Source organism: Equus caballus, chromosome 1 (assembly GCF_041296265.1).
Source record: "Equus caballus isolate H_3958 breed thoroughbred chromosome 1, TB-T2T, whole genome shotgun sequence".
Taxonomy (NCBI): Eukaryota; Metazoa; Chordata; class Mammalia; order Perissodactyla; family Equidae; genus Equus; species Equus caballus.
The window spans coordinates 123700294-123722825 of NC_091684.1; the positions used below are offsets into that span (position 1 = coordinate 123700294).

The window sequence follows — 22532 nt, forward strand, 5'->3', positions numbered from 1 at the left end:
AAATGAGCCCAGAGAAGGTAACTGGTGATTGACTTACTCAGAGTGGGCTACTGCTGCACAGATGGAGTGAAGGCCAATCCTAGTACGCAGTGGTGAGGAAAATTCAAACTTAAGGTCTCAGGGATACAGCCAGGTGAACTGGTATCTTAGGGATAAAGCCAGTAGGAAAGTAATCTATTGGGTTGGACCTTCAGCAGTATTGCCTTAAAAGCAGGAGAGCAGCAACAATCCCAGTGCTCCATAAACCTTCATGGGGAGTTTAACCCACTAAAGTCCTCAGCTGCTCCATACCTCCTTCAGGTCCATGCCATGGTACATATTTACCAAAAGGATACAGTGGATCACTGGGGTCACATACATTGGCCCATCCCTGGCTTTCCATGTCCCCAACATGATCCAGTGAGCACAGCAATAAAAAGAAAGGGAAGGATAGAGGGTAGCCCACCAATGTGAGCACTCACACTTTGTTTTTTATCGAAAAACAAGATACATAGTATGCACATGCGTGTATATGTGTGTATTTTGTGTGTGTGTGTATATATATCATGTAGAATATTAGTACTTCAGTTCACATAGAATAGCACAGAATATATGTATATATGAATTTAATAAAATTATCAGTATTTTGAAATACTAATATAATTTTTGTCCAAAAATTCAAATTAATTCAAATCCAAATTCAGTTTAATCTCCATAGCTATGTGTGTTTTTTAAATCTCAAGACAGAAATTTCTAGATTAGCCAATTTCAAAAGGAATCAGATGGCACAGCGTAGCTGCTAAGCATATGCGGAATGTGGTGGTCTGTTTTTGGAGATTTTCCTTCTGACAGCTTGTCCAAGTCCACATAGATCTGAAGAATTATTTTGAAAATATGAGGTTCTAAATAAAGATCTAAGGAGTATATTGAGACTACATTTGAATAAAAACAGCTACTTATTTATAAATTCATTTATTGGTTTAAGAGTCTGTTTGAGATGTATAATGGATGTAAATTTGACTAGAGAGATTTTTTTAGATAATTGTACAAAGTTTATTATTGAAAGTTTCCCATACATTATTATTTAACTTTTGTATATAAATTTACAGGCAGTGTATTAGCTAAAGATATAGTTTGATTCTCTTGGTTTTTCTTATTCTTACCTGTTTTATGGTGCTAAATACAACACTTTCAAACGACTTTTGGAAATTTATTACAGTTCTTTCATTCATATTCTATAATTCTGTCTGCTAAGTTTGAAAGGTTTATGTCCCCTCAGAATGCATGTGTTAAAATCGTAACCCTCAAAGGTGGTGGTATTAGGAGGTGGAGGTGCTCAGGTCGGGAGGGTGGAGCCCTCATGAATGGGATTAGTGTTCTTATGAAAAAGACCTCACAGTGCTTCCTCACCCTTCAACATGTAGGGACACAATGAGAAGGTGCCTAGTATGAACCAAGCAGTGGGCCCCCACAAGGCACTGAATCTCCTAGCACCTTCATCCTGGACTTCCAGCCTCCAGAACTGTGAGAAATGTCGATCGTTTATAAGCCACCCAGTCTGTGGTATTTTGTTATAGCAGCCCAAAAAGACTATGACACTGTTCTAACAGAGTTAAAGCTCTTAGCTTTTAACAGACATATACTAAATACACTACCTCTGGTAAGAAAATAAAGAATGTAAAAATAAAAATAGAATCCAAATAGGAACTTTTGTTTAAAAAGCCAAGAAAGCCTAGCTTAATTTTTACTGACATTTGCTTCTTTTTGTTCTCCTCCTGCTACATACACACACACACACACAGGTTTTCTTTCCAGTTTTTTTTTGGAGGGAGCAGGGAATTGAAGGACATGACTCCTCATTTTATGCTCAGAAGATTTGTAGATAATCTTTTGTACAAATGATATGTACTCATCAGGACCCCCAGAACTTTACAGCCACATCTCTCATTTCCAGCAAAAGCACAAAATGCTGAAAACATACCCCCAAAACTTCAATCTAGATCCGTTTTACAGTAATACCATGACTTGATGAATATGTGCCCCTTTTTTTCTCATAGTTAAAAAAAGTCTGATTTTGCTAAAATTCCAACTCTCATTCTATATACCCTTGTTTTGAGACAGCCACTCAACATTTTTCTATTTAAGGGAATGCTAAACAATTCCCTTTACTCATCTTGAAGCACTAAAAGTCACAGTGGTGTGGATTTCAATATATATTGTTATGATTTAACTTAAATCTTTCAGAGTCTTAGTTAAAAGGCCATGAACTCACAACATTTTGAGACAAATCTTTTCTCCAAGGTAACCACCTATGTCCCACTCAAAACTGTGTGCCACTCCTAGAAGGCCTCAAGGGCACTGGAGATAAAGAAAGATGCACACACACACACACACAATTACTCTAAAACAAAACAAAAATCCAGGCAAGAGACAGAAGATTTTTAAGAGTACCATTTAGCAAGGGTGATATTCACAACAATTAACCACCAGCAGTAGCAGAGCATCATGGGAAGGTCTGGCGATTAGCAGGGTAACCGAGGAAGCCCAAGGCTTCCTCAGGATTCAAGACAGCAGCCTGATTTCCCGATTCAAGTGATTTCATTATGATACCTGATGAGAGATGATTCTCATCAGGAAGCCTCACATTTAGTCATTCCCATAAATATTGGCAGCACCATCTCATAAAGCTCCATGGAGGCTATACTCTATATTGGCATAACAGATGTTTTTTTCCAACTCTGCAAACAGCTTTTGGAAAACTTTACTGAAAGCCTCTGCAGTGTCATGGTAATATTAATTACAGGCCTTCATGGCTATGATATGGGAAATCCATCCGTAGGGAATCTGTGTTCTTAGATATGGCAACCCAATTATATAAAATCAATCCAAGGAGCATTTTTTTCACTTGCTTGAGGACTATTTATAGCAACAGTAATGCCCCAAATCTTGTATTTATTAGATTTTTTTTCCTGCGAAGCTCAAAGTGTTTCATGAATGACTTCTAATTAATCTGAGGACATGGCCTCACTTCCTATAATCATGTCAAGTGAGAAATTCAATGCCCATGCACCATGCAACTGCAAAATTGGTCCTTAAGAGGCAGACAGACCTGAGGCCGTACAGCACCGTCCCATCAGGGTGAAGGCGGATCATGCGGTTTTTCACTGTCACTCCATGCACAAATGACTTTTTGTCATTTAAGAAATATGTGTCAGGCACCCATAGCTGGTCAGCCACTCGATTGTCAAGTGTAAGGTTGAGAGGGATCCCAGAATAGGCGAGCCTTTTATCTCTCCAATATTGTTGAAAATACATGGTTAAGGTGTAATCCTGAGGGGAAAAAAGAAGAGAAAAAAATTAGTTTGTGCTCATCCACAGGCATATTTCCTCTACCATTGACCAAATTCAAGTTGGAATCTAGGAAACAGATGACATTTTCAGGGAGGGTGGGAAGTAGTGGTTGCTTTCTTTTAAGTGCAAATACCAGGTTTAATAGGTGTATGTAAGGTATATAAATCCTGGTTTATTTAGGTAAGAACCAGACTAGACAAATTGGCATCTAAGACATAACCACATAGAAATAAAGGCAAAAAAAAAAAAAAAAATCTCATTGAAAAATCAGGCTGCTGGCATGGAACCTAAGTTCTCCCCTAGATCCTCCACCACCCTCCAAGCAGACATGTACCTTAACCACCCACAACAGACAAGCTGTCTCTGCAAACTCTCCCTCTGCAACATAAGCCACCTTCCTCTCCTGCTGCCCTCCATGAGGCTGTAAATACAAAGCTTCCATAAACATCCATTGGAGATGCAACGTCCTATGGAGGACGTTTCCCTAAGGAGGTCTCTATGCTTTGTCTGTCACATTTTCTTTCTCTTACAAATGGCCATGGCCATTTCTACACTAACGGGCCATATCATGACCTTGAGATGACATATTCATCTGGGGAAAATGGGAGCCTGAAGCTAAAGCCAGATGTGAGAGCAGGGAGATGGACCACAGCGCAGCCTCCATAGTCTTGTCAACAAAATAAGTAAATATCTAGGCAGATGATCCTACAGCTCTGATTTTGTTTTTGTTTGTAAAGTAGTTAGTGCAATAACAAAGTGGAAAAAAACAACACATCAGAGGCTAAGCATGGAAATTCTAATTTTTAATTTTTATTCTTTTTGCCAATCGCTATCCAAGTCTAGAACAATCAAGTCTGAAAATTTGGTAATACGCATGCGGCATTCTGAACCCCACTACAGAAAGGATCCAAATTGAAAATCCAAAGATGAGTAGATAAACTCTCCAATCAGGGAAGGAAAATTCACTGCTCTTACACACTGGGGCTTCTGAGTCCACAAACTTGCAGATCCTGTCTGCAAACACCCTCGCTTTGTGGGCAATAGATGCAGGATGGCAAAGCGGTTGAAGAACCCATCCTAGACACAGGTCTTCTGACAACCCGACCAGTGTTTGTTCTGCTGCCTCACAGAGCAGTTCTTGGTGCTCGCTAATCCAGCAATGCCTGTTTATTACTGCTCTCAAGAGTGGTGAAGTGAAGAGGCCTCTGCAATGACAAAGGGCACATCTGGATGCTTGGTGGGGTCAGAGGCAAGGAGGTGACAAAACCAATACATATTACACAACTGTAAACAATATAAGTTTTAAGCTGTAAAGCCCATAAAAAATCAGAAGAGTGGGGAAGCAAGAAAATTCAAATGGGCTAGGGAGTCTTAGAGAAGTTTTATCTGCAACTTGAAGGAAAGGTAGCGTTTGAGTGGAAGAGAAGAAACACAGGGATTTTTTTGCAGGTGCTTCCGTGGGCAGAGCTCTGTGCCTACCATTACTTGTGTAACCCATCCCGCACCACCACCCATTAAAGATTCTCAAGTGGCAAGTTGCAAGTGGCCTTGAAGAGAGGCCTTGGTTAGCTAGATATCAGGTAGAGGGCATGAAACATCACAGAGGGATCCTGGTTTTACTGTGTTGATGGGAAACCCTGAGGAGTGCAGTTTTGCTGGAACTTGGGATGCAAGTGGGCAAAGCTAGAGTGGTGGGCAAGACTAGACCCCGTGCAGTGACCAGAGGTGGAAAAACTTGAATGCCAGCTCCACAGCCAATGAAAGCCTCTTAAGGTTTCCAAGTATTGAGTGATATAACCAGATGTATTGACTATGTCTTCTATCTCGTTTTCTCATGCTTTAACCTCTGGGCCCTGGCTGACCCTGGAGGAACTGTTCTCTCTCCCTCCAGGGGTAGCCAATTCCTAGGGATAGCAAAGAACTCTGTCAAGTTCTAGACAGAGCTTTTCAAGTGGAAACCAACCAATCCAGAGCCCACCTCCCCAATACCCTTCTTTGCTGGGCTCTCACACTGCAGCCCAGTACCTCACCCCATGTCCAGGCACCGAGCAGCTAGGGACAGTCTAGGCTCCAGGGCCAACTCTAATAATTCAAAACAACTTATCCTGCCTCGCCCATCCCTTCCCATGGAAACCACATTAAAGATTCCTGCCCACAGTTTCTCCTTTCTCTCCCTGTGACCCTGGTGGTTCTGCGCTTGCACCCCACCACGTGGCATGGTGTGCTCCCTCCTCTTGCAGTCTGTGAGTAACAAACTATCTTTTCAATGGCACCTGTCTCCTGATCTGTTGGCCCTGCTGTACTTAAATAATCATAAAACCTAGACTGAAAACACAAGGCTATGTGTGACAGAGATCAGTTTTGCAATGGTGAGTTCAATGGGTAAGAGGGATGATGAATGGAGAGCGCTTGTTGGTGGGTGATAAGGCAGAACAGGAGGAAAGGGGGTGGTGGTTAGGGAAGTCCTGAAAAGTTCACAGATATTAGGTTTGATGTAGAACCTCAGGATGTGAATGGACCCAGAATGTGCATAATCAACACCCTAGTTATCATTAACTTTGGTTAATGTAGGGGATGCATTTTAACTGAAATATGCAAAGTTCTGGTGGCATTAAAGATGGAAATAAATTGGTGGTAGCAGCCAAGGATTTTCAATTTAAATATCACCCTCCAAATTACATTCTTATTGAAATAGAAGAGTTTCATTTGTTTCTTTCTTTGATTTCTAAGCCTGCATCCCACGCCTGAGTCGTGAAGTCTAGCACTCATCTCCCATCTCCCTTCCAACTGGCGCTCACATGGGGTGCCATGAGAATGGGGGAAATGTGTTAGTTTGTCCTGGGAACCCAGCTGTCACTCACAGTCTGAAAGCTCGGATAGGGTCTCATTGTGGGTTATGCTACTCTTCACATCATCAGCAGCACCTCTCCATTTTGGTCTTGGGTGTTTGCTGAGGTGACTTAGTGGATTGGGGTGGGGAGAGGGCTTAGGTAACAGAGGGAGAAAGAAAAGTACAATTTAAATCCAAACCTGTTGCAGTGGCTGTGCCTTCTATAGCACCAGTTATGATATGAGTGGGACACTAGTCAATATCCACTTCTTTCCCCTGCAGAGACCAGCACACAAAGGAAGGGGATAGTGGGCAGGTCCAAGCCTCCCTCTGCTCTCTTGTGCAGTTGGGGCCCAGCTAATGGAAGATTCTACTGCTCAGGGAGCCATGGTGCTACTCTTGGGATATGCAGTGGTGAGCACTGCACACAATAACAGCAGCAGCAGTAAGCATGTTCTGATCCCTTGGCATGTGCCATGCCTCATGCTAGTATCATCTCATTTAAATATAAATCAGGGATGTTTAGTATCCTCATTATTATCCCCAATACATGAAGAAAAACTTAGAGAGCTCAAGCAATTTGCCCCTGCCCCTACCCTACATTCCCCATTAAGCCCAAGTAACTGTGAGAAGTGAGATTTGAAGCTGAAGCTGCCTCCCTCCAGGGTGCAGCTTCAACCTCAAGCTCTGAGGGACAGGGAGCTAAAGGTTCTGAATAACACGAAGAAATGAGCTTGGTGGGTGATGATTTGCAAAGCTACTTTGGAGAGCAGAGAATCAGGTTATGTAAGGTAAGGTAACTTTTGAGGAAGAGTAATAAGAACTCTGGCACAACCAAAGGCCCCCATCCTTGCAGACATTTAGCCTAGCTACTATGTAGACCAGCCCCATTCTGCACCTAAACCAGAAGCTGAAGGTTCTCAGGGCACCCAGGGCTGTTGAGATGCATGCTAACACAATGGATCTGAGTCAGTATTCATGCACAAACACCCAATGTGTCAATTAATTAATTTATAGGAGGGATATTTTATAAATCCCCTTAGTACTGCAAATCTCAACCCTCACTCAAAGCACAGTCTTCCACAATCAAGTGATTGATCAAATTATCACCAGAGGGAGCTTTCTGAAGAATTTGGGGCAGTGTTAGGAGGGGAGCTTATCTCCCTCAACCTGTGGGGCTCCACCAACAGGAGATTCTGTTCTCCTGGACACAGGGGCTGTCACTGCAGCCCCACTGGCAGCTGTTTCCATAAGCCCTGGTGTCTAGGCTGGTATCCTCTCCTCCTCCTGCCGACTCACTCTGTCTAGATGTGCTGATTGTGCCCATCTGATTAGGCCCACCATCCAGGGCCAGGTTCCCACTCCTCCCAGACTCTTGTGAAAGTTTGTTTTCTTCAGGGGGTCCTAGAAAAGTTGCTGTTTTTCACATTTGGAGTGATGTGGCCTGGGCCAAAGACCACAGCCATGAAGAGATGCAATTTGTCTGGGATAGAGAGTCTGCTGGAGTTGGAATTTTGAACCTGTTTTCAGAAAAAGGAGAGCCTTTGAGGCTGTAAAAGCTCCAGGAATTCACAGAGATCTTGGTTGCAGTGGGCTAGCAGTGGACGGTGGGGGACCCTGGAACACTCTTGGAACATGAGATGTAGATGGAGAGTTAAGCTTTTGGTCTTTAATCTTAAGGCTCCTGGTGGACTCAGGTGATGTCTAGGTGGAAACTTGTCAGCATGAAAAAGAGCAGGGAGATAAGACATGGCTGAGGTGGGTAGAGCATCTCAAAGAATAGCAAGCAGGCCTCTGGCTGCTGGAGTTCCTGCTGGTGGCTAAGGGGCTGGGTAGGTGGCAGTAGATGCCAAAATGACACAAACAGCAGATATTCTTCACAGAAACAGCCCAGCCATCCAATAATGTGGTTGGTGAGCTCTGCTCTTTGGCCAGCCCCAAGATTGTACATGGGAAGAAGAGGCAGAGAAAAGGGTGACTCCACAGGGCTGTCAGGACCCTTCCTTGCCTTCTTCCTGGGGTGGTCACCCCCAAACCTGGTGCAGCTGAGGGAAGGAAAGAGGACATCGCAGAATTCCTGAAATGGCATTTCTCAAACAAAGTATTTTCAGGGGCTCTGAGGATCATGGGGATTAGAACCTGATAATAGTAGTGAGTCGTTTGATGGCGATGGCGAGTAATGGCATCTCCACTCACTGGGGCTTTGCTGAGTTCACCGGGCCCCTGACTTTCAACTTTTCTTTCTAGGGGTGTAATCCCCCCAGGGACAGGGAGCAATATCTTCTGATACACTGGGCACACAACTCCCTAAGACACCAAGAGCCTCCACCAGGATAAGAGGAAGTCGTGACTGTCGCCTCCTTTCCCACCTCCACCCTTTGCAGGGGAGACTAAACCTCCTGGAGAGACATTTGGGAGGAGCAGGGCATGGTGCCGGGTGCAGAAGTAGGGAGGAGCTGACTGCAGGGAGAAGCAGACATCCTGCAGCAGTGGGGAGTAGTGAGCAGCCAGGCATCACAGAGAGGTGGGACTCAGGGAGAATATGGGGAGAAGCATGAGTCCAGGAGAAGCAGAGTTCTGGGGAGGAACGGGATACTAGGGGTTGGTGGGAGTGGAGGAATAGGGAGGAGCTGGGCTTAGTGAGGAACTCAGAGAGGAAGGAGGTGCCAGAAGAAGTGGGGTGTGGGAGAAGCAGGAGTCTGGGAGGAGTAGGAACCTGGCCCTGGAGGGTGGGCCTAATCAGATGGGCACACACTAGGCAGAGGCAGGCTCTCTCCTGGCACTGATTCCTGGCTGTGGTACGACCAGCTCTATCAGCACATCTAGACAGAGTGTGTCGGCAGGAGGAGGAGAGGATACCAGCCTAGACACCAGGGCTTATGGAAACAGCTGCCAGTGGGGCTGCAGTGACAGCCCCTGTGTCCAGGAGAACAGAATCTCCTGTTGTTGGTGGGACCCACAGGTTGAGGGAGAGAAGCTCCCCTCCTAACACTGCCCCAAATTCTTCAGAAAGCTCCCTCTGGTGATAATTTGATCAATCACTTGATTGTGGAAGACTGTGCTTTGAGTGAGGGTTGAGATTTGCAGTACTAAGGGGATTTATAAAATATCCCTCCTATAAATTAATTAATTGACACATTGGGTGTGTGTGCATGAATACTGACTCAGATCCATTGTGTTAGCATGCATCTCGACAGCCCTGGGTGCCATGAGAGCATTCAGCTTCTGGTTTAGGTGCAGATCCAACCCTGAATGGGGCTGGAAGCAGATACTTCGGAGACCCTAAGTAAAGGCATTGATTTCCTGGCCCTCAGCCCTCTCAGCTGCCAGCACCTGCTACCACCTCAGCTGCTCCATTCACTCAAGAGTACACCTCTGAATCCTCAACTGGAAGCCAATGGTGAGCAATTATCCTTGGGCTCCTGGGTTACTCCAGCCACCTGTCCAGTGGTGGAGACTTATCTCCAGTCACAAATGGCCTGAGGTGTGTGTGTGGACCCAGACCCAGGACACCTGCTGAGAATCTCGCAGCCTCTGCCCTACCAGGTTCATCTGTAACTGAGATAGTTGTCCAGACAAGGAAAACCTCCAGCATCTCTGGTTTATGCCACAGCAGATTCCAGTGGACACTACAGCCCTGGGTTATGGAATTCAGTGGAGCGAGAATAGGTCATGAGGAGGAAAACCCAAATGTATCCTTATCCAGAATTCTCCAGTTCACTGAGAACTAGAACTCTCTGGGGTATGATATATAAATGTGAGTTATTTAATTACAGTTGTTTTGAACTATGGTAGCTTACCCAAATCACTAGATTTTTAATTGTCTTGAATCTCTCTTGTTTTCTCTTTCTCTGTCTCATAAAAGGTTTATGAGGAACTTAGGATCAGCATGAAGAAATACTAAAGTAAGAATTGTATTCAAAGCAAAGCATTCCTCTTAAAAAGTGGACCAGTGGTTAAGTCCATGTGTTCTGCTTCCATGGCCCAGGATTTGATGGTTTGGATCCCAGGCATGGACCTATACACTGCTTATTAAGCCATGCTGTGGTGGCATCCCACATATAAAATAGAGGAAGATTGGCACAGGATGTTAGCTCAGGGACAATCTTCCTTATAAAAAAAAAAAGAACATTACAAACAAAACCATTTAATTAAAAGGCTATTTATTCCTCTGGGTTTCTTTCAGGGATCATAAAGCCCTCTGATAATCTAATGAAGTCATGGGCCCTGTCCACCCTCTCTCTCTGCTTGTGTGTATGTGCATATCAGATCAATCATCATGAAACACTAAAGTCCACTGAGATGCATATTCCTACATGCTTCACATTGCCTTCACAAAGTGAGGGCAAATACTATTGGTTGGTGGTCCACAAGCTTGTAAGTTATTTGTTTAGAATTTGCATATTTTTATTTCATTGGAAAAAATAAGACACTAGGGTTGTTAGGTTTTACAACAGATTACAAAACTCCATTTCATGCAAAGGTCAGAAGCCAGAGCTCCTGAGTAACTAAGACACCAGCCCAGTCCAGGGTCCAGTGGTTTGCAGCCAGTGGGCTGAGGCAGTAGTGGGTAGGCAGGAAAAGGTGATGGTGGGCAGGCTTTCTGGGGGGTTAGGAAAGGGGTGCTAACACTCATATCTCTGGGAGAAGCCCCAACTGGGGGATCCAGGGAGCAAGCATTCTTGAACAGGAGCCATTCACCAGCCAAGCATTTATACATACGTGACTACCCTTTCAAAATCTCCTGACAATATACCAACAGTAGTAAAAATAGCAAAGTAACAAAATACAACCTTAGCCCAACTTTAGGTGTATAATTCAAGCAGCTCAAATAAATTGCATTAAGAGATAAACAACAAAGTTTCTTCCTTCTTGTGGAAATCTCTGGCATTTATCACATTAAAATTACAAGAACACATACGTGCAAGTGGAAATACTGCTCATTATTCTTCAATTCAGTAACTAACTGTATTTCCTCAGCATAAGACATGAAGAAACAATCTACTAACCCTAAGAAAGACATGCAATCTCCAAACTAAATTTCAATATTTAACCGCAGCTGTGAAAGCCACAGGACACCTGCATTTGCATCTGGTTCATCAAGTTTATGATACAAAACCTCACAGGTAAGTTGTTCTCAGGTCAAAGAAGAAGGAAAATATTTCTAAAGCTTACTTAAGTCCCAGGTGGTGGAGGCTTCTTTTGCAGGCATTTTTGCAACTAAAATTCGGCTGGGGGAATGTTGGCACTTCTAATCCATTCCTTTTAATGGACTAAAAATGAGTATCCAACATTGCATCCATCTTTCCTCCCAAAACAAACTTTGATGATATCTAGGTTTCCATTTGTTGAATCTACATGGTGATCTTTCATAACAAAGCATGACCCACCTCTCACTTGTCCCCTCTCTTCCTCCCTCTCTCTTGCTTCATGCATTCATTGAGTATCTACCATAGGCCAAGAACCATGCTGGATGTTGGGGACACAGAGATAAGGAACACATCATTTGTTTAAGGAGCTCACAATCTTGGGCGTAAACATAAAGGGGAACAACAACAAAAATTAAAGTGAATAAGAGAAGGAGCTTTGGAATCAAACATGCCCAAGTCTCAGATCTGCCTCCTGTTGGCTGGACAAAGGTTGGTGAGCCATTTCATGGTCCTAGGCCCACTGAACTTATCTGGGAAGACTGCCTGCCACACATTCTGAAGTCCTTAGCATGGTGGAGGGCACAAAGAAGGAGTCAAGAAGTGTACAATAATGAAAAAGAAGTGTATATTTAAGGTATATCTACTAAGTCTGAGGCTGGCAGGAGAGGAAGCTGGTGTGTGAATAGGGAGGAAGGTTGCTAAGATGTTCTGGTCTGCTTATTGCTGTTATATCTGCCGAAAGTCTTGAGGTCTGTATTGTGATTCATCCACCTAAATGCTAAATGTATTCAGAAGATGAACTAGTCACTTCTGTATGAAATCTGAAACAGCTGATGAAAACAGTTAGTTCCCCAATGCTCTAAAGCCATCTGAAAAACTGGCATAAGATATATGTTATTTTGAAAATATGCTTTTCTTTTCATGTATGAAAAGATACCAAAGATATTTTTCTGGAAGATCTCACCAAGATGGTGGCATAAGCAGACTCTGAACTCATCTCCTCCCACGAACACAATCGGGTTACAACTATTTTCGGAAAAATTACCCTGGATAGAAAACTGAAAACTGGATAAAAAGAACCCCCAGAACAAGGGACAGCCCTGACTAAGGCAGAAGAGGCAGAAATTCCTTCTGGAGAGAAAAAAAGCCTCGTTCAGGAGCAGCAGAGTTTCTCAGCTGGCCAGGTGGGAGCCACCCTCAGGTATGCAGCCTCCCTGGAGGAGTGAGGTCCTGAGCTGGAGCCCAATACTACTATAAGCATCCTTCATACTCAGCACAACTGAGACAATGGTCTTACTGTCTGGCTTCACTGGCTATTAACTGCAGTGGGGAATACTCCCAGAAAAGCTATTGGACAAAAGCCAAAAAGACCCGGGTCTTAAAGGGACCACATACAAACTCACCCAACTCAGCAACCTAAAATCATCAGAGAGAAGGCTGACAGACCTTTGGGTTAAAGAGACTCACATGGTGGGCTCTGGGTGCATCTTGGTGAGAGGAGCGACCTCTCCAGAAACTGAGACATTGCTGGTGGCCATTGTGACCTAGTCCAGGCATGCAGACACAGACCCTGGTAGACGTCATTGAAATTCTTCCCTGGGACTGTTAGCCCAGGGCTCTGCTGCACCCATGAGAGCACAGATTAAATCCAGTTCAGCCAGAGCAGGCAACCTGCCCTAGGGACTGGCCCCACCTAACAGCAAGCCCGCAGGCTACTTCTGGGCTTGATCTTCTATAGGCAGGCAACTGTGTCTGCTTCTGTGGGGCAAAACCTGTGTAAGGACCAAGTGAACTGTGGGGGGCATTGGTGGAGAGGTGGGTGGTTCTGCAGTGGGGCATCGGGGTATGCTCCAGGGGGTTGGGAAGCATGCACAGACCAGGATTGTCTTGACAGTGTGTGTAGTATGGTGGAGGGTGAGGCCTATTAGTGGCAGAAGACCTGTGCTTCACAAATAACCATAGAAAGGATTGGCCCCACCATCCAAAACATGAAAAGATTGAGTGCTCATGTACCTAGGGCCATCTCCACTCAGCTGCACTCCTAAGAGAACTCACAACAGCCTTGTAGGCCTGAGGCCTATTGCAACTGTAAGCCCCTGAGCCTAGCAACCAGCTACTCTGGTTACGTACCCAATTAAGAGGAAAACAGCAACAAGAGTGTGCTGTTAGACCTTGTAGCCAACGGTGCTGATGCTTCCAGAACTGGATTTACAAACAGCTGGCCAGGGAAGGAAAGACTAGACTCCCCGGGTATCTGCATTAAGAGCGACCCTGACACAGCAGAAGGACACAAGTAGCTCACACAGGGGTCACTCCTGGATCATTTGGACTGGGGACAAGAGGGAAGCACCCTGCTGGGCCTCAAAAGGCATCTCTCACATAAGACCACTTCTCCAAGATCAGGAGATGTAGCCAATTCACTTAATACATAGATATAAGCACACAGACAGAGGCATAATGAGGAGACAAAAGATACATTCCAAGCAAGGGAACAGGACAAAACCCCAGAAAAAAGGACTAAATGAAACAGAAATAAGTGACCTACACAACAAAGAGTTCAAACAAAAACTCATAAGGATGCTCACAGATATTGGGAGAACACTGGGTGAACACAGTGAGCTCATCAACAAAGAACTGGAAAATATAAAAAACAACCAATCAGAAATGAAGAATACAATACTGGAAATGAAAAATTCACTAGAGGGACTCAATAGCAGAGTAGATGATACATAAGAATGGATGAGAAAGCTGGAAGAAAGACTAGAGGAAATCAATGAACCTGAACAGAAAAAAGAAAAATGAATTAGACAGAATGAGAACAGTCTAAGGGAACTCTGGGACAATATCAAGTGCACTAACATTCGTATCATAGGTGTCCCAGAAGGAGAAGAGAGAGATAAAGGGGCAGAAAATTTATTTGAAGAAATAATAGTTAAAAATTTTCCTAACCTAAGGAAGGAAACAGACATCCAAGTACAGGAATCACAGAGAGCTCCAAACAAGATAAGCTCAAAGAGGCCCAAACCAAGACAGATTATAATTAAAATGTCCACAATTAAAGATAAAGAGAGAATCCTAAAAACTGCAAGAGAAAGGCAACAAGTGACATACAAAGGAAAGCCCATAAGGCTATCAGCGGACTTCTCAGCTGAAACCCTACAGATGAGAAGAGAATGGCATGACATATTTAAAGTGCTAAATGGAAAAAAACCTTCAGTGGAGAATACTCTATCCATCAAGGTTGTCATTGAGAATGGAAGGAGAGATAAAGAGCTTCCCAGACAAACAAAAATTAAAGGAGTTTATCACCAATAAACCAGTTGTACAAGAAATGCTGAAGGGACTTGTTTAAGTGGGAAAGGAATGACCACAAATAGGGATAAAAAAATTATTTAAAAAAATAATCCACCCCCAAAAAAACCAGGCAATAAAATCACTGGTAAAGGTAAAAATATAGTAAAGGTAGCAGATCAACCACGTGTGAAGACAGTATGAAGGTTAAAAGACAAAAATACTAAAATAACCTATTTCAATGATAAGAGGATAATGGATAGACACACACAAAATAAGAGATTAGATATGATTTCAAAAACATAAAATGTGGGAGGAAGGGAGTGAAAAATTAGAGCATTTAGAAAGAGGTCAAGCTAAAGAGTCTATCAACTCAATATAAACTGTTACATACATAGAATATTATATAGGATCCTCATGGTAACCAAAAATCAGAAACCTATAATGAGTAAACAAATAAGTACAACAAAAGAAATCAAACGTAATACTAAAGAAAGCCATCAAACTACAAGGGAGGAAAGTAAGAGAAAAAGAAAGGAACAGGGAGGAACTACTAAAACACCCCCCCAAGAAGGTAACAAAATGGCAATAAATACATATTTATCAATAGCTACCTTAAATGTCAATAGACTAAATGCTCCAATCAAAAGGCATAGGGTGGCCAATTGGATAAAAAAACAAGACCCATGTTTATGCTGCATACAAGAGACACACTTCAGACTAAAGAAACTCACGAACTGAAAGTGAAAGGATAGAAAAAGATATTGCAAGCAAATGGCAAAGAAAAGGAAATAGGGGTAGCAATACTTATATCTGACAAAAGAGACTTTAAAACAAAAACTGCAACAAGAGACAAAGATGGGCACTACATATTGGTAAAGGGAAAAATCCAACAACAAGATATAACACTTGTAAATCTCTATGCACCCCACATAAGAACACCTAAATATATAAAGTAATTATTAATAGACATAAAAGGAGAAATAGACGGTAACACAATAGTAGTAGGGGACTTTAACACTCCACTTACATCAATAGATAGATCATCCAAACAGAAGATCAATAAGGAAACACTGGCCATAAACAACACATTTGACCAGATGGACTTAGTAGACATACATAGAACATTCCATCCAAAAACCACAGAACACAGATTCTTTTCAAATACTCATGGAACATTCTCCAGGATTGATCACATATTAGGCCACAAAACAAGTCTCAATAAATTTCAGAAGATCTAAATAATACCCTGCATCTTTTCTAACCACAACAGTATGCAGCTAGAAATCAATGACACGAAGAAAACCAGAAAAGCCACAAAAATGTGGAGATTAAACAAAATTCTACTGAACAACAATTGGGCCAATGAAGGAATCAAAGGAGAAATCAAAACATTCCTGGAGACAAATGAAAATACGACATGCCAAAATCTATGGGATACACCAAAAGCGGGTCTAGGAGGGAAGTTTATAGAAATTCAGGCCTACCTCAACAAACAAGAAAAATTTCCAAACAGACAATCTAACAGTGGATCTAAAGGTATTGGAAAAAGAAGAACACACAAAGCCCAAAATCAGCAGCAGGAGGGAAATAATAAAACTCAGAGCAGAAATAAATGAAATAGAGGCTAAAAATACAATAGAAAACATTAATGAAACCAAGAGCTGATACTTGGAAAAGATAAACAAAATTGACAAACTCTTAGCTAGACTCACCAAGAGAAAAAGAAGGAAGGCTCAAATAAATAAAACCAGAAATGAAAGAGAAGAAATTACAACAAACACCTCAGAAATACAAAAGATAATAAGAGAATACTATGAAAAGCTATATGCCAACAAATTGGATAATCTAGAAGAAACGGATAAATTCTTAGAAACATACAACCTTCCAAAACTGGACCAAGAAGAAGTAGAGAATTTGAATAGACCAGTCACCAGTAAGGAGATAGAAACAACAATCAGCAGCCTCCCAAAAAATAAAAGTCCAGGACCACATGGCTTCCCTGGTGAATTCTACCATACATTCAAAGAAGACTTAATACCTATCCTTCTCAAACTCTTCCAAAAAACTGAAGAGGAGGGGAGGCATCCTAACTCATTCTACGAAGCCAACGTTATCTTGATACCAAAACTCGACAAGGACAACACAAAAAAAGAAAATTACAGGCCAATATCACTGATGAACATCTGTGCAGAAATTATCCAACAAACACTAGCAAATCAATACTAGCAAATACTAGCAAATTAAAAAGATCATACATCATAATCAGGTGGGTTTCATTACATGGATGCAGGGATGGTTCAACATCTGCAAATCTATCAACGTCATACACCACATTAACAAAATGAAGAATAAAAATCACAAGATTATCTCAGTAGATGCAGTGAAAGCATTTAACAAGATACATCATCCATTTATGATAAAAACTCTAAATAAAATGGACATAGAAGGAAGACACCTCTAAATAATAAGGGCCATATATGACAAACACACAGCAAATATGATTGTCAACAGAGAAAAATTGAAAGCTATCCCTCTAGGAACAAGAACCAGACAAGGATGCCCACTGTCACCACTCTTATTTAACATACTATTGGAAGTCCTAGCCAGAGCAATCAGGCAAGAAAAAGAAATAAATGGGACCCATATTGGAAAAGAAGTGAAATTGTCACTCTTCACAGATGACATGATTTTATATCTAGAAAACCCTAAAGAATCCACTAAAAAACTTTTAGAAACAATAAGGGAATACAGTCAAAGTTGCAGGATACAAAATCAACATACAAAAATCGGTTGTGTTTCTATACACTAACAACGTAGTAGCAGACAGACAAATTAAAAATACAATCCATTTACAATTGCAACACAAAGAATAAAATACCTAGGAATAAACTTAACCAAAAAAGTAAAAGACCTGTACACCTAAAACTATAAAACATTGTTGAAAGAAATTGAAGAAGACACAAAGAAATGGAAAGATATTCTATGCTCTTGGATTGGAAGAATTAACATAAAATGTCCATACTTCCTAAAGCAATCTGTAGATTCAATGCAACCTCTATCAAAGTTCCAACAACATTTTTCACAGAAATAGAACAAAGAATCCTAAAATTTATATGGAACATCAAAAGACCCAGAATAGCCAAAGGATTTCTGAGAAACAAGAATAAAACTGGAGGTATCACACTCCCTGATTTAAAAATATACTACAAAGACATAGTAACGAAAACAGCATGGGACTGGCACAAAAACAGACACACAGATCAATGGAACAGAATTGAGATCCCAGAAATAAACCCGCACATTTAAGGACAGCTCATATTCGACAAAGGAGCCAAGAGCATACAATGGAGAAAAAAGAGTCTCTTCAATAAATGGTGTTGGGAAAACTGGACAGGCACATGTGAAAGAATGAAAGTAGAGCATTATCTTACACCATGAACAAAAATCAACTCAAAATGGATTAAAGTCTTGAATGTAAGACCCAAAACCATGAAACTTCTAGAAGAAAACATAGGCAGTACGCTCTTTGACATCAGTCTTAGCAGCATATTTTCAAGTGCCATGTCTCTCCGGGCAAGGGAAATAAAAGAAAAAATGGGGGCCAGCTCCGTGGCCGAGTGGTTAAGTTCGCGCACTCTGCTGCGGCAGCCCAGGGTTCGGATCCCAGGCGTGGACATGGCACCACTTGTCAGGCCACGTTGAGGCAGCGTCCCACATCCCACAACTAGAAGGACATGCAATTAAGATATACAATTGTGTACAGGGGGAGTTTTGGGAGATAAAGCAGAAAAAAAAAAAAAAGATTGGCAACAGTTGTTACCCCAGGTGCCAATCTTTGGCGGGAAAAAAAAAAAGGAAGATTGGCAACAGTTGTTAGCCCAGGTGCCAATCTTTAAAAAAAAAATGAACAAATGGGACTACATCATACTAAAAAGCTTCTGCACAGCAAAGGAAGCCATCAACAAAATGAAAGGACAATCTAACAACTGGGAGAAGATATTTGCAAACCAGGTATCAGATAAGGGGTTAACATCCAAAATATACAAAGAACTTATACATCTCAACAACAGAAAAACCAACAATCCAATTAAAAAATGGGCAAAAGATCTGGACAGATATTTCTCCAAAGAAGATATAGGGATGGCCAAAAGGCATATGAAATGATGCTCATATCGTTAGCTATCAGGGAAACGCAAATCAAAACTACAATGAGATATCACCTCACTCAGGTCAGAATGGTTATACTTAACAGGACAGGAAACAGCAACTGTTGGAGAGGATGTGGAGAGAAGGGAACCCTCGTACACTGCTGGTCGGAGTGTAAACTGGTGTAGCCACTATGGAAAGCAGTATGCAGTATCCTCAGAAAATTAAGAATAAATCTACCATATGATCCAGCTATCCCACTGCTGCGTATTTATCCAAAGAACTTGAAAACACAAATGGATAAAGATACATGCACCTCTATGTTCATTGCAGCATTATTCACAATAGCCAAGACTTGGAAGCAACCTACATGCCCATCAAGGGATGAATGGCTAAAGAAGATGTGGTATATATACACAATGGAATACTACTCAGCCATAAGAAATGATGAAATCCGGCCATTTGTGACAACATGGATGGACCTTGAGGGTATTATGCTAAGTGAAATAAGTCAGAGGGACATATTCAAATACCGTATGATCTCACTCATAAGTAGAAGATAAAAACAACGACAAACAAACACATAGCAATGGAGATTAGATGGTGGTTCCCATAGGGAAGGGGGGAGGGGGGAGGGTAAAAGGGGTCATTAGGTTCACATGTGAGGTGATGGACTATAATTAGTTTTTGGGTGGTGAATATAATGTAATCTACACAGACCGAAATATATTACGATGTACATCTGAAAGCTATATAATGTTATAATCCAATATTACTGCAATAAAAAAAAGAAAATTAAATTAAAAATAAGATATTTTTCTGGAGTCCAGTAAATTTGAAAAGCAGAATGACTTACATTCAAAGGACAAGAAAAAAACAAAAACATAGTATCAGAAGAAATGGAGAAGTCAACCTAAGCCACCAAGAACCTGGAAGATGTAAGAGAGACGTCCTTGGCTAGATAAACTCTCCAGCAGGGGCTGGTTTGCAGGGGGAAGTGGAGCAGGATGCCTCAGACCACCGGGTTGGCTTCCTTGCCCCAGACCTTACCTTAGAAAGTTACCTAATCACTCAGAGCCTCAGCAAACACTTGTGGAATAATGAAACTAGAAATGCCCATTTTACAAAAGTGCTCTAACAATTAATCGGGTTAATAATACTTAACACAGTGCTTGACTCATAACCGGCATTTGGAAAATTCTACATTCTCTTTGCTGATCCTAGAGCAGGGCCAGTCACCCCTGAAAGAATCCACCAGCACCCAATGAAAAGTAATCCTCATTAACAATTGCACCCCCAGCCCACTGCTCCATGCCATGTACACACCAAACTTCAAAGAAAAGTGTGCTCTATCATTTTAAGATGCCGGTAAAAAACACTCAGCCTAATATGTTAGTGCAGAATTCTCAGCACCATCTGAAGCCAGCTTCTCTCTTTGCTTTTAAAATCCCAAGTTCTGTCTCCCAGTCAATGTCCAAATGGAACAGACACAGCCTGTTCCCTGAATTGTACCAGGTCACTAGATTTTTCATGAAACATTTCTTCTTCTTTGAAATTACAAATTAAAATTAAACACAAATTTGTAAAATAGCAATAGCACTAATAAAAACAAAAACAAAACCAGCCATCCTGCCAGGCATGACCTGCTGTGGCCAACCTGACCTGCAGGAGCTCCAAGGCTCACCTCTCACCCACCTCTCCCCATTTTAAAATGGGGAAAACTTTATTTTACAGTATATTGACCTCTCTGTATAAAGAACATTTTCACGTTGCCCTCTCCATAGTCTCCTTTATTTGTAAATTGGTGGCCCTACTATAGTCTTTTTTAGGGGAGGTTACTTATGCTCCCAAACTGGGCACCATGGAGCCAGGAGAGAGGAGCATCCTCTCCTTTCCCATTCCTGACTCCAGCCTCCAGGTCTTTGTTCCTCCATCAATGTCTCTGGCCCATTGTACTTTCCCAACATTTCTGTAGATGAATCCAGCTGCATCTGAACCTTTCCATCCAGATGTCCCACATGCAACCCAAGCTCAATATGTCTAAAATTAATTCATTTCTACCCCAAATCTGTTCCCCGTTCTGTACCATCATCTACTCACTCAACCAAACGAAAAACAGAGGCTGTATACCAACCCCTTCTTTCTCTCTCATCCTACATTCAACATTCATTCGTCACTGGGTTCCATTGATCCAATTTCCTAAATACCTTCCATATTAGAACTGGAGCATGAGTCATCAGCAGCAGCACAAGGGCTGGGAGTGTTTCCACCGATGTCCCATGACAATGGATTAGAGATGAACTCCTAGACTCCCACATTGCAACCCGGAAGAACACTTACCCATGGTGTCTGGAGTATGCTGATCCAACACCACACCTCAAATATATCATGAGCTAAACAGAAGAATATACAAGATGTCTCACACTCTACATGAGAACAGATGTTCCAACTTAGCACAATCACTGTATGAATGAACTTTTGGAATGTGCGTGTAAACTGGGGAGTCATTGCATATTCTCCTTTATTTTAAATGAGTATTTATATGAATAATACTCACTAAAGACACCAGAATGTTCAGGAAATTTTATATATGAAATCTGCAACCTATGCGTGTGTGATAACCAGATATATAGCTTTATTTTCAGGCAACTATCTTTGATTAATAGACTTCCAAAAGAGGATGCAAAGACTCCTAAATATGTCATCCATCCCAAGATGCTCCAAGAACTGGCTGTGAGAATCAGCCTTATTGCTTGTGCAAGGCACTCTCAATATCTCTATATTTAAAAACTACTTAAACAACTGGGAGAATGTTATACTTGGAGACTTGCAAGTGATTTGTCCATATTCTGACTGTGTGGCATTTATCTAGCCTCTGTGCTCTCCCCTTGCTTGAGCATGGTGCCTGCAGATGACTAAGAGGTTAAGAATTCTATGTCTTTAAATAGTGATGGTTATCTCTTGGGTTAGTTACATAGTTTATATAGGTCACATTATTAGATTTGCTCAACTGAACATCACTTGAAATTACTTCTCTCTGTATACCTTCAAGAGAGCAGAGAAGGCAAAAAAAAAAAAAAAGGTTTCAACAGAAAGAAGGGCACTTATCTGTTATAAAATAAAGAATTAATATTTCCTTTTTAAACCAAGAAGCCTTCCTATACACTTATACTGTGAGAATTCAAATGCCCTTTGATTTTATATCTGTGCTCTATATCAGGAGTTAATAGTGGATTTCCTCTTCTCAAAGACAAACCATGTGGATTAGTGATGCCACACATTTTAAAGTACTTTCAGTTTCTAAGAAGATGTGTTATTTTTAGACACAAGCCCATTCATTTCTGAGATTATGTCTATTTCTGGTTTCTACCCAGAACTGATTAGGATATTACTATTAGACAAATCACAATATTAACAATATTACACTTCATATAACTGAAAAATATTGGTTTGATATTTATTTTTTTCTGAATTGTTATAAATTTCAGCAGAAATATTTGGATGGACATCTCTGCATGGAATTACATGAAACAGTCCCATCCTCTGGGATACTATAATCAAAGTCTAGGTAGCCAGAAAGAAATCATGATGCATGTTTTCATACATTTGAGCAAGCACAATGACCAAGGATGGAGAAACACAAGTGCTAACCTTTAGATAGGAGAGGAAAGCTACTTTATTCTTGCTTTTTGAACAAAGAATCTTGTACTATCATTATATACTCGGCCCCATAAATTATGTAGCTGGCCCTAGTTGAAAGTAGTAAACTACCTTTTGTATCT

At 41.5% G+C, this 22532-nt stretch overlaps 1 protein-coding gene across 2 annotated transcripts in view; it reads right to left on the bottom strand.

Moving 5' to 3' along the window:
* The window catches only part of GABRB3 (gamma-aminobutyric acid type A receptor subunit beta3), a 228996-nt gene that overhangs the window by 59008 nt on the left and 147456 nt on the right, over positions 1-22532 (bottom strand). For both annotated transcript variants that reach the window (XM_023652042.2, XM_001493048.6), the window contains exon 4: positions 3089-3309. In XM_023652042.2, the coding sequence (XP_023507810.1) occupies positions 3089-3309 (221 nt within the window). The remainder of the gene's footprint in view (positions 1-3088; positions 3310-22532) is intronic.